This window comes from Clinocottus analis, unplaced genomic scaffold (assembly GCF_023055335.1).
Source record: "Clinocottus analis isolate CAN_PGR_092001 unplaced genomic scaffold, fCliAna1.0.p SCAF_8, whole genome shotgun sequence".
Lineage (NCBI taxonomy): Eukaryota > Metazoa > Chordata > Actinopteri > Perciformes > Cottidae > Clinocottus > Clinocottus analis.
In genome coordinates, this window is record NW_027176240.1 from 15592306 (window position 1) to 15603783 (window position 11478).

Consider the following 11478-nt stretch of genomic DNA (forward strand, 5'->3'; position numbering starts at 1 on the left):
GGAGAAACTCTCGGCGGCTCACTCTTGTCCACACACAGAGCTATTATCATATATTTGTTTGGCCTATGTTTGAGAGACACTAATAGACTAATGTATCCTCTGCAGGCTTAAGACGAGTAATGAGCCTGTCATGTGAACTCAGTCCGGTGGCTCTGCTGCTGTTCGCCATTATACTTTTGTAGTCCCAAGTAAGCCCGACAGCGACCCCTTCTGGTGAAATGCGGAACACACGCTCACTCAAACTATATGACCACAGTTGTATTTTTATATTCCTTCAACCTATGCGTATCTCGTGTTATACTCGTGTTTTCGAGTTACCTGTAAGATGATAGTTATATTTTTTCGAGAACATTTAATTATTTTTATATATATTTTCCCCTTCTTTTTATTTTGGTAATATACTTCCTCAATTTCTAAACCAGCAAGGCCTCAGAAAATATCCCAAAATAAAACCAAGCACACTTGTAATGGGGAAATAAAAGAACCAATAAGCAGAGCTATACGCGATGGACCGCTACAATTCAACTAAAACTACATTCCCCAGGTACCCCCGCCATTTTGTGACGCAAAATGTTCGCGACAGCTGATTGTTTCCATGGAGCCGATAGAAGCTGAAAACTCGTATACGGATTAGCTAGCTGGCTGTTTAGCTAGCCCGTTGTTGTGTTTTATTGTCACGCGGATATCAGGATGTCAGAACCACTAGATAGCGATATTCTCGAGACTCTGTTTTCATTTGAGCTTTTGGTGGAATACATCCGAGTGGAGAAAGAAAGCAAAGTGTCCGACGAGCTAGCTCTCGGAGTGCGACTGCTGGATTTTCCGACGCTGCTCGTTCATCGGCATCAGCGGAGCGGCGGTGTCATCGCACAGCGGGGTCATGACGGAAATGATCAACGGGGAAAACACGCCTTTAACAGGGGGAAGTCTTGTTTCTTCAAAATGAACCTGAACTCACTACATGCCAATTTATCCAGCACCCCTCTCTATGTCATGGTGTTGGACGTGAAAGAGGAGATCCCCAAACTAGTTGGTACCTCGCTCATCTCACTGGCGAGAGCGATGGACAGAATCAGCCAGGATGTGAAGGAACATGGTGTTTCTCGTCCCTCGTCTCATGGCGAAAGGGGGGTTGTTGGTGTTTGTGATCTCACAGGGAAGACGATTGGATCAATTTCCCTGAGTTACAAACTGTTAAGTCTGGGAGCTAGTTTACAACCGTGTATCACAAATACGGGCCTTAAAAGCCCAAGTGTACATGAAGGAGAACATGTGCATCAAAGTATCGCAGTGAAAAACATCCCAGCGTCCCTGCCCCATGACCGTGTGAATGCCTGCCCAACCACACCAGGTGAGTCTGACGCTTGCAAAGACATCCAAAACAATGAACCATCAAATGAGAAAACCTTAATAAATGAGGACAAGCGGGACAGTGGCCAGATGTCTCGAACACTCAGAGACACAGAAAGCAACTTTGACGAAGACTTAAGTGTATTTCGTCCACCTCACCTCTTTTACATCAATTCTGCGGAGGAAAACAACAGAAATGAAGGAGGGGATTGCATATTCGCGACTCTAGACCAGGATGCTTTTCCATTTGAAGACACATGTTCAGAAGAAAGTACAAGTTCTCCAGCGATGGACAGGAGAGTTGAATGTGAAAATCCCCCAGAAAACACAGAAACAAGTGAGGGGACTCCAAATGTCCCCGGGGAGGCCTTACAACAGTTGCCTCTCCTAAACGCTCTTCTTGTTGAGCTGTCACAGTTGAATGGCCAAAACCAACACGTGCCCGCATCTATTCATCCCAACCTCTCTTGGATTTATAGGTCTGCTTCCACGGAGCCTTCAGCCGGGCATGTGAGCGCCCCACAAAAAGAGCAGGCCAAATTGTCGCAGAAAACCGAGCAGAGCACTTGTCCCCACTTTAAACATGTACACTCCCCCAGATACCGTTCCACACCAGTAGTTCGGCCAGCATCTGTAACAGCGAAACACAAACAAGAGGCTTTGATCGAGACTAAAAGCTCGACCAAGTCTCCTAGGAAGAGGCTCGTATACGGCTCGACTAAAACATTCGATCTGAGACTAAAACGAAACACTCCTGTGAAAGTAAAACGTCGTGAATGCACAGACTTGATGCAGAATGAAGCGCAGTCAAGTCTGCCCAACGGGAAGATGAAGTCAAGTAATAAGATTGTGAAGCCCGGCAAAGCAAAATCAGAGAGCAGAGATCAAAATCAGAGCTCCGGCCTCAATGAAAATGTAGATACAATGATGCAAAGCGTCACAGTGGACTCTGCTCTACGAGGAACTATCACACTAAAACAGAACACTCTGCTTGGGAAAGTTCACAGAGAACAAGAGAGAGAATCTCCGATAGTTTCACAAACGCCTTCCCTTTCTGAAAGAGGCTTGAAATGTATTGGCATCCCCAGTACGGAGGGTGATGATGTTGCCCGAAGCAAAGACAAGAAGGAGCACCACAGTGAATCAAATCAAGTCGGGTCAGAGGCGGAAGCTGACGGGCACGGAGAGAAAATTGAGTCTCTGGGAAGCAGCAGACGCAGCAGCCACAAATCTTCATTTTCAGACTCCAGCGGGGAAGGAAACGAGGACGCGGACTATGCTGATGATTTCAACAGCCTGGATCCCAGTGATGCCTTCTCCCCCGACCCTTTGAGCAGCCCAGAGTTCTCCAGGGCCAAGACCGTCTGCTCTCCTGTCCGCCTGGACTTCTGCAACTCCGACTCTGACCGTCTCCGGAGGATAGCAGTCCTCCCCATGCCCGTCCAAGGCTCCGGCTCCCCGCAGCGTGCTATGAGGGCCACGCGAGTCATCCGCCCTCGAACCCACGCCTCGGCCCTCAGCTTCTCCTCCGAGGACGGAGACGGAGATGGGTCGGGCTCCTTGTGGAACATACACTCCAGAAAAACGACCATGACAGATAGTGGTAGGGTGGAAGAGGGCTCCGTGATCGACGGTCTCAAATCCTCAAGAGGTCAAACCAAGAATAGAGGTCCGGCCCGGGGACTTTCTGCAGAATCTGTATCCTCCATTGAACCGCTTGATGCCGAGGAACTGGTGGACGAGCTTGGATCTCTGGATTTCAAAAAGGAGTATCAGCATATATCTGAGCTAGTGGCCAACAAACTCCCTGGTTACACGATGTAAAGTAATACAATCTAGAATTTCACATTATGGTAAAACCAAGGTTATCTGAGTAAAACAGATGAGTAGTATTGTAGTGTACAAAGCCAGGAAATATGTTTGTGTATGTTTTTTTGAATAAAGACAAGCTTTTCGTATAAATAGTGTGATCATTTTACTTCTTATTCACTCAGTTTATACCCAGAGCTCAGAGTTAAGCTCCTGATTTTCAGGCAGCTTCTTTAAATACCACCTGCAACTTCACATTTCTCACGTGGTATTAGTCGATAAAAAAAAACAGAACAGCTGAACCTCCATTTGCACTGCTGGTGATTTAGTTTTCAAATGTTTTTGTACTTTTAGTATTTACATTTGATGCTACTTTTATAATAAACTCCCCATGCATTTGAATAATTGTGTGTATTTTTTGTACTGTACTAAGATTGTAATGATGTATAATAAGCATTGAACAGCATTGTTATACAATGTGTACACACACATGTAACAAAGTTCATTTTGAACTGCATTATGCAATAATTAATAATAATAGTAAACCAAAATGATAGATATGACATTGATGAGGTCAAGACTGCACAATGAGTCTGTTGCTTTTACATTTGGAGTATTTGTACACAGTGGCATTGCTAGAAAGTAGGTTATTGATTCCTACAAATAAACTAATTGCCTTTTCATTTCTTTTTTTTTTTGAGTCGACTCATTTTACCGACACATTTGAAGGTTACAACACTTTGAACTGATGTTAAATTTGCTCGTTGAAAAAAAAACGAAATCAGGTCCCGAGGCGCCGTGTCTGCAGCGCGCATGCGTCAACTCGATGTGTACGGAAGAGCTGCAGCGGCGCGTCGACCGGCGTCAAGTGAAATGTTCAAACACGTTTTTCTGACGGGTCCTCCAGGTAACACGTCCCGCCCTGCGTGTCTGGGGCTGTTGCAGTCACAGTAGTTACAGTCGCTGTAAATACAGACCAGTCAGTCAGCTGTCTTCAACCACTGTTCCAGCCAGTACACGTTTAAGTTGATCCTCCTGAAAGTTAGCTTGTTTTAGCTATTTCTGTAAGGATAATATCGCACTATACTGCTAACTAGGTATTTATGCTATTCCTTTAGCATACATGATTCAAAAAGACATGCATAATGTACAATTACCTTTTTTAATTAGGCTTTTGAGTCAGTGTGACTCAATAACTCATATTCAAAGACATTGGTTTGCCTACTCACCTACATACCTATCTATCTAGACTGGGAGCATTGGTTCAGGATGACTATAGTGTGGATTAAATGCATACTAACATTTCACAGTACCATGATTCTAACTTGTGATATATATATATATATATATATATATATATATATATATATATATATATATATATATATATATATATATATATATATATATATAGTGGTTATGATACAATGTCTCTTGTTTGGCACACAGGTGTGGGGAAAACCACTCTGGTCCAGAAAGCCTGTGAGGCTTTGGTGTCATCTGGGGCGGCAGCTGAAGGGTTTTACACAGAGGAGGTCAGGGAGGGAGGCCGGAGAGTCGGCTTTGATGTAGTCACAGTGACAGGAGAGAGAGGCCACCTGTCCAGAATCAGGTAGCAGGATTGTCATCCTCTCAAAAACTGACCATTCTCTTCTTTTTTTTTTTTTTATTACTGTGCAGTTTTTGAGTTACTTTCACCTTATTTTTTTTCACTTCACAGAGACGTTGCCGGTTCATCTCATGGCAGACGGGAGCACACAGTTGGGCAGTATGTGGTTGACTTGCCTTCATTTGAAAACTTGGCTCTCCCCCTCTTCAGAAACGTGAGACAGAAGCACACACACTTTTTAAACCCCCATCAATAGATCACAGTGGGCCTAACACTCTCTTCCCCCCTGCCCCTTCACACACAACAACCCATCAAACCTTTGATTTCCTCAGAATTGATGGAATAATTGGAAGCTTGCAAATGCATAAATTCCAGAGTGACATTTTTAGTGTCCGTGGTGCCGTCTGGCTGTCACTGGCCGCGATTAATCCGGCATGAAAAGTGAGCCCGGAGTGACGCCTACACATGTGCTGTGAAGGAAGGTGTCTGTGCCTTGGCGGCACACGTTCCACTTTCATCTCACTTGAAGCGTCTCTGTAATCACTGCTGATCACCTGTTGCGTGCAACATTCAACCGCCGTCCCAGGCATACTATCAGTCACACATACATGAGACATCAACACGATGAGCCTTATTCCGCATGTTAGATTCGCCACATGAAATCACTAAATGTCTCCACCAAACTGGTTTCTTTTCATTTATAACATAATACTTAACATCGCACTTGTGCACGCTCGTACTGCGTCCGCAGGTAGGGATAGCAGAGCGGGGCGGCAGGAAGGTGTTCGTCATTGACGAGATTGGCAAAATGGAGCTCTTCAGCCAGTCGTTCGTCAGGGCAGTGAGACAGACTTTGGACAGCTCTTCCTGCTCCATCCTGGGCACCATCCCCATCTCCAAGGGTAAACCGCTGGCTCTTGTGGAAGAGGTGCGAAGCAGGAGAGATGTCAAGGTCTTTACTGTAAGTACAAACAACAACAACAGCAACAAAAAGGAAGATATTTAGGTCAATTCAGGGGCTTTTCAGTCCCACAGTAGCTACAGGACACTGTTTACACTGTATTCCTCTTGGTCTTAGGAGGGCAGTCAGTCTGCCCTGCATTATCCCTCTCCTACAGCAGGATTAACTCTAAATCATGCGTGACTGATTCAACAACAAAGGGTGGTCTCAGATGTCAAAATAATTTATCACGGAAGACTCAGTTATGGATATTGTCATGCAAAACACTCACTCTGCCGGAGGGGTTATTCTATCAAACAAGGTGGCAGTGTTAACGTTTTTGGCAAACATATGATTTGTAATTTCACTTTAAGGTCAGAAATTAAGTGTTTATAACATGTGGTGGATAATCTCAAAGCGGACACTGTAATTGTTTGAATCTTAGGTTCTCCAGGACGAGACATGGCTTCATCATTTTAAATGATCTGCATGCTATCTACTTACTGCCATTTAATAATCTTTGCTTATTTCTTTTCCTCACCTAGGTGTCTAAGGAAAACAGAAATGCCATCTTACAAGACATTCTAGCAGAACTAGAGAATTGTCTCAAACACAGCACAGAGTATTGAGCTGAAAAGTGAAAGACATTACTGCATTTTCTTTCTGCTGACAACGAGTTTTATGTGTGTCAGTGCATCTACAGTGCACACAGCAACGCTGTTGAGTGGATCCACACATGCTTCCTCACTGGCTTTTGACCTAACTTGAGGGGCATGCAGCGCTGCTGGAAGAGTTAGTGTGTCACATGCATGTATTTATGTCCACAATTTTCATTCTCATGCAGCCTTTAAAATGGATTGCATGCTGAATAATTGATTGTGAGATGGAACACAACAGGGTCAGGTTGTTCAGTTAGTGTGTAAATAGCTCGTGCTCTCAGAGTAAAGACGGCTATAACAGCTCTGTTTTGTTTTTGATTCAGTGGATGGTGTTATGGCGACTCCGGCGGGCATTTCTCCATTTCTCTTGGTGTATAATATTAATTTCTTCATGAGAGCTTCTACTTTATTTTTGTAAATGTGCAAACACGGCAGTGCCCCTGTTTATTCATTTAGTTCCTTGCTATGTGAGCCCCCCCCTTGTGTGTCTAGTCATCCTGAGGTTGTGCTTATTGAAAATCAATCAATATTTAACGGTGCAACTATGTCCAATCCTATCATTGTTTATTCATCCACTTGCATGAAAGAAAAGAAAAAAAATAAACAGATGTTGTCTTTCTCTGGTGTTTATGTATTTTATCAGAATATGGAATCCAATGTTTTCATACAAATAAATAAGCTTCACTATTATTCAGGGCTTTTATGCTCCATACTGGGAGTTAATGGCATTTATGTGCATGTCCAGTCAGATTACATTAAGGGATAGATCGTATCAGTGAGTACAGGATTTCTGAGATGTCAAAGTGCATTTATTGAGGATTTATTTTAGTAGCAACGCTCAAAAGAGGCCTCTGAACGGTTGTTACAGCTATACAACCAGACATGCTGTATAGTTGGAAGAGAATGCAGCTCTCCGTGGCTGTCGGCTGCAGCACATTAATAACCTTTTGCCTGAAAAGATGGCTATATTGTTAATACATGTCGGTTAAATAGGGATAGGTAGAGTTTTAGAGACTTAAGTAGCTCAAGTGCTTTCAAGGTCTGGCAGTTGTTTCAAGGTTTTCACTAGAAAACCCTCTCTGACGAAAGATATTTGTTTTGACACTACAGCATCTTTAGGTCATTTGAAAGTGAAAATGAATGGAAGGCTTTTTTTTTTTAATACAGCTTGTGTTACTGATGTAACCTGTCAGGCTGTCTGAAGAGAGAGCTGCCAGCTGTGATCTGCGTCAGACATGCTGCTGTGCCAGCATCTGTTCTGCGGCCACCGCTGACCTACCTCTGGATCGGCTGCCGCTGACAGTCGCAGAATTGGCTTTCAAAGTCGACATTGCAAATGGTCGCCTGTTTTTTTTTTTTGGGACCAGCGCGGGAATGCGGCGTCTCATTGTTGCCGGTAGCCGGGTTTATGTAACAGTGACAAAGTCTCTGCCAATTGGACGAAGTGAAGCTGTGTGTGGTGTGTTATGATGTGACCAGCAACCATAATGGTATGTTTCTGTTTCCATGGAGAGAGTTCAGGAGTAGCTCAACCAATTAAAAAAAAAACCACTTGATTTCTTTAAGTTGAATGTTCATTTGTTTGAATAAATATCCCCACCTTGAGTCCGCAGTTGAAATAGCTGAAATAAATGGGTAAATAGTTGAAATCTCATCGATGAATGGGTGCTTAAGTTCATCTGACAGGGCTGAGTGGGGGTATGACTGACAAAACAATGTCAAGAAGCGCAGGTTTACAGTGTGTTCATGTGTATGAAATGTAATCCATATCATCGCAACACCCGCATCTGATACAGCAGCAAAAAAGTTCAGATATATAAAGAGGATTTGAAGACACTTCAGAAGAGAAATTCTTTCAGTGCTCCAAAAACATCTGTATTTTCAGTGCTATGCTTTAGTGTTTGTATGCTTGTATATTTAACATTGAATGCCGCCATAGGTTTGTTCATGCGTAGCTATTGTGCAACTGGAACAATCAAATCCACTGTCAGGGGACTACGTATTGATGCCGCGTGAGCCATATGGAATAGCTTGAATTGAATATGAAGTGAATTAAAATCCGTATCACGGAGACGCATTTGCACCATATCTGTGGGACAGATGACACCCTTTATCCCTCCACACATGGAGGACACAGAAATGTGGAGAGCTTACCAACAAACCAGGACAAAAGGGAGCTTGCTGGTGGGAGGAAGGGGGAGGAAGTGGAGGGGGTGGGCGGGGGGGGGGACTGGACGGAGTGGAGCTGAGGCTTAGATGAGGACATTTCTCTCCAGTTATTGCACTTTTCGGGACCAGCCCAGGAGGCAAATGACAGCTGAGCATATTATGATGTATTGTCGGAGGAGCCCTCGGCCAAAATGCCAAACACAGCGGATGAAAATCTGACATATTGTTCAAAGGCCATGTGGGAGTTGCACAAAAATCTGCCCCGGCTTTCCCGAAGCCGGACTTCAAATTCACATATTATTTCCCAAGATGATCGGGTGATTTATTGGAAGATCGTGTGGCGCCGAAGCGTCTTAGCGCCTTTGATGCCTGATTTCTCCGTGAAAAAGCTTGCACATTTGATAAATAGATAGATAGATTGTTAGATAATTACTTTAATGATTCCCGAAGGGAAATTTAGCAATACCTCCTAAATCAAGGTAATTTCTCAGCAGGTGCTGGGCGTGCGAGTTCTCACAGTTTGTGGCACAGGTCTATTCAAAGCCTGCAGGCGTTTTCAAATGTATTCCCAGAAAGCTATAATTGAGCTTTCATTCTCCTCATTGTGCTAATGGGCATAACCAAGGTCCACTGGTTTTGGCACATGGGCAGTTGGTTTCGAATGGGATCCGAAGGCTGTGGAAATTAAGCTATTTGATTTGACTTCTTAACCGCTATTCCACACTGCTGCCCACCGCCGCTGCTCCGGCACCGCTCTTCCCATTACATCACTTTCATGTGCTCACCGGGGCCGCTGGAGGCAGACAGTGTTGGGTTTCAAAGCCCGCATCTGGGCTACGAGCACACCCCTCTCTGCAAGTCTACCTTCTGAGATCAAAGCCCAAAGCCAAGACACGAGGATGAAAATAAGAAAAGGAAAAAGTATTTTGGGGATTTCAACAAACTTCTTCCTTTGCCTTTCAAAAAAAAAGAAAGAGTAGCATTTATTTTTTTCCCAAAACACTGACACCAGTCTATTTTGATTGAATGGGTCTGCTGTGATACTAAAAGCAATCATTAACATATTGCCTGTTAAAATTTGCCATGTGTCAAGAGTCATGCATACTCTTCGAGAAGACCGTTTTTCATCAGGAGCATGGGAGGGGTCGAGGCCCGAGGGCATCCCTCTCCTGTTACACTAGCTTGATGGCTCCTTGTGATCTCCAGGTCTCTTTGGATGACTGTGCTAACCCCTGTGAGTCACTCCTCACTTACCTGCAGAACAAAAACCTGGACTTTGCCTCACCTTTTGGGAAATTATATCACGTGGGCGGTTGTTAGTGGGTTGGACTGGGGAAGCGCAACAACCCAAGTGTTGAAAGGAAGTGCGCGGGCCTTGTATTTAGCGGCGCTTGTATCCATTGCCCAGCCACATGATCCCACACATCAGGAAAAGGGAGCCTCTAAGGTGTGGTGGAGTGAGTGCATCGCTTGCCTCTGCAGGGGGAGGGTTCAAACCCCCGCAGCCACGGGGCGAGCAGTCGGGAGCTGTCAACGGGTGATATGGAGGTCAGAGGGCACGAAGCCGGACACCCACACAAACTGGGGCATGGGGATCAATCTATCGGCCGGAGCCGCGTCCCTCGGGGGGGCTGCAAAGGATGTGGCTGTCATTCCAAACATGACGAAGAGGAACAACACACACTTCTCTCCTCTTGTGGAATCCAAATGTTCGTAGTCTGTTTTGCATATCAAGGAAATAGGTGCCATACGTGCGTTCAGCAACTGTGTGAATTTGCTAATCATATCCTGAATGTCCATTATTAAATCGCAAACACAGATCAATGTGGTAGACATGACTTACGCGGGGATGTTTGTGTGTCGAGTGGACAAACTGCGGCTGCATTTCGCAGTTCTGCGAGAGTGTACGTCATGCAGCGTTGGGCTCCATATCGAGTCGTGATAATGGCTCACAGATTGCTGACCTGCCATGATGAATGCCTTTGCAGGGTGCTTTTGACAAACCTGCACCGCAGACACAGAGCTTGGTCGAGCGGTTTCCGCTCCACACGCTCCTGTAGCTGGTGTGTGTGCAGCGTGTCAGGACTCCGCTGTGACTTCTGGCAGTGCCGTATGATCCCAGAGGTGCCGCAGCGGTTGTGCCAAAACTGAGATCAACATTGTCCAACATGCTTCCAAACTGACGCTTCAGCGGAAACGTATCTGCGATCGCCCTTTTAAAGTTCAAACAAACGTTTTAAAAGCGTCACCCTTAAAGTGACACCTCAGCTGCTTTTTATGTTTCACCTCGACTGACAGTTTGACTTTGACTGTGTTCAGTGAATGGGAAATACATCTGCTGAACGGAAACTTGACATTACCATTTTTAAGTGCTGAAGCGATTACACTCCACTGAGTTTGACTGCTTTTGGCTCTCACTCTTCAAAATACTTTTCAACTACTTCAAGTGCTTTTACCTCAAGCGCAACTCCCAAATCCCCTCACACAAGTAAACTTACAATTTAAGACATTGAATTTCTTATTTTCTTCAGCCAAATCATCTAAAAAAATATTTTTAATTTCTACCAAGTGAGCCATTTCCCCCTCTGCTGTATCGAATCTGTTCCTCAGACATCTCGAGGGAAATCGCAGACTATTTTGTAATGCTAAGCAGTAGTATCCCGCAAACTCTTCATGCATGTGACTCATCGTGCAGCCATGATGTCTGCAGAAGATGTTTGGTTCATCAGCATAAATGCGGTTGATTATGGATTCGTTTGAATCATGTCTTTTTAATATGCAAAGAGGAGGCTAATGATGTTAAGATGTTCTTCGCCTGGCCCGGCCTTTAATCTCTCTCTTCATCTGATCTCCTTTCTTCAAAGCCTTCACAGATGAGAACAAAGCTTGAATAACTCCGGGACTCGATTCAAAATAAATATCATTGAATAATCACAGCCGTG

The 11478-nt window shown here is 44.4% G+C and overlaps 1 protein-coding gene across 2 annotated transcripts; it reads left to right on the forward strand.

The window, feature by feature from the left end:
- Positions 1-617: 617 nt before the first annotated feature.
- On the forward strand, positions 618-6986 carry LOC137779424 (cancer-related nucleoside-triphosphatase homolog). Of its 2 annotated transcripts, none has more exons than XM_068567135.1 (5): positions 618-1351; positions 4609-4771; positions 4880-4982; positions 5520-5729; positions 6254-6986. In XM_068567135.1, the coding sequence occupies exons 1-5, from the start codon at positions 691-693 to the stop codon at positions 6335-6337; spliced, it is 1221 nt and encodes a 406-aa protein (XP_068423236.1). In that variant the 5' UTR covers positions 618-690; the 3' UTR covers positions 6338-6986. The 2 variants fall into 2 exon arrangements, with proteins under 2 accessions (XP_068423236.1, XP_068423237.1); XM_068567136.1 differs by lacking the exon at positions 618-1351 and adding an exon at positions 3973-4066.
- The last annotated feature ends 4492 nt before the right edge of the window (positions 6987-11478 follow it).

What these genes read in the sequence shown, in the direction of transcription:
- LOC137779424 (XM_068567135.1), top strand. Translation starts at nt 691, where the DNA reads ATGTCAGAACCACTAGATAGCGATATTCTCGAGACTCTGTTTTCATTT. An exon ending in GGCCACCTGTCCAGAATCAG is followed by an intron (nt 4,772 to 4,879) that starts GTAGCAGGATTG and finishes TTCACTTCACAG; the next exon opens with AGACGTTGCCGGTTCATCTC. An exon ending in CTCTCCCCCTCTTCAGAAAC is followed by an intron (nt 4,983 to 5,519) that starts GTGAGACAGAAG and finishes CTGCGTCCGCAG; the next exon opens with GTAGGGATAGCAGAGCGGGG.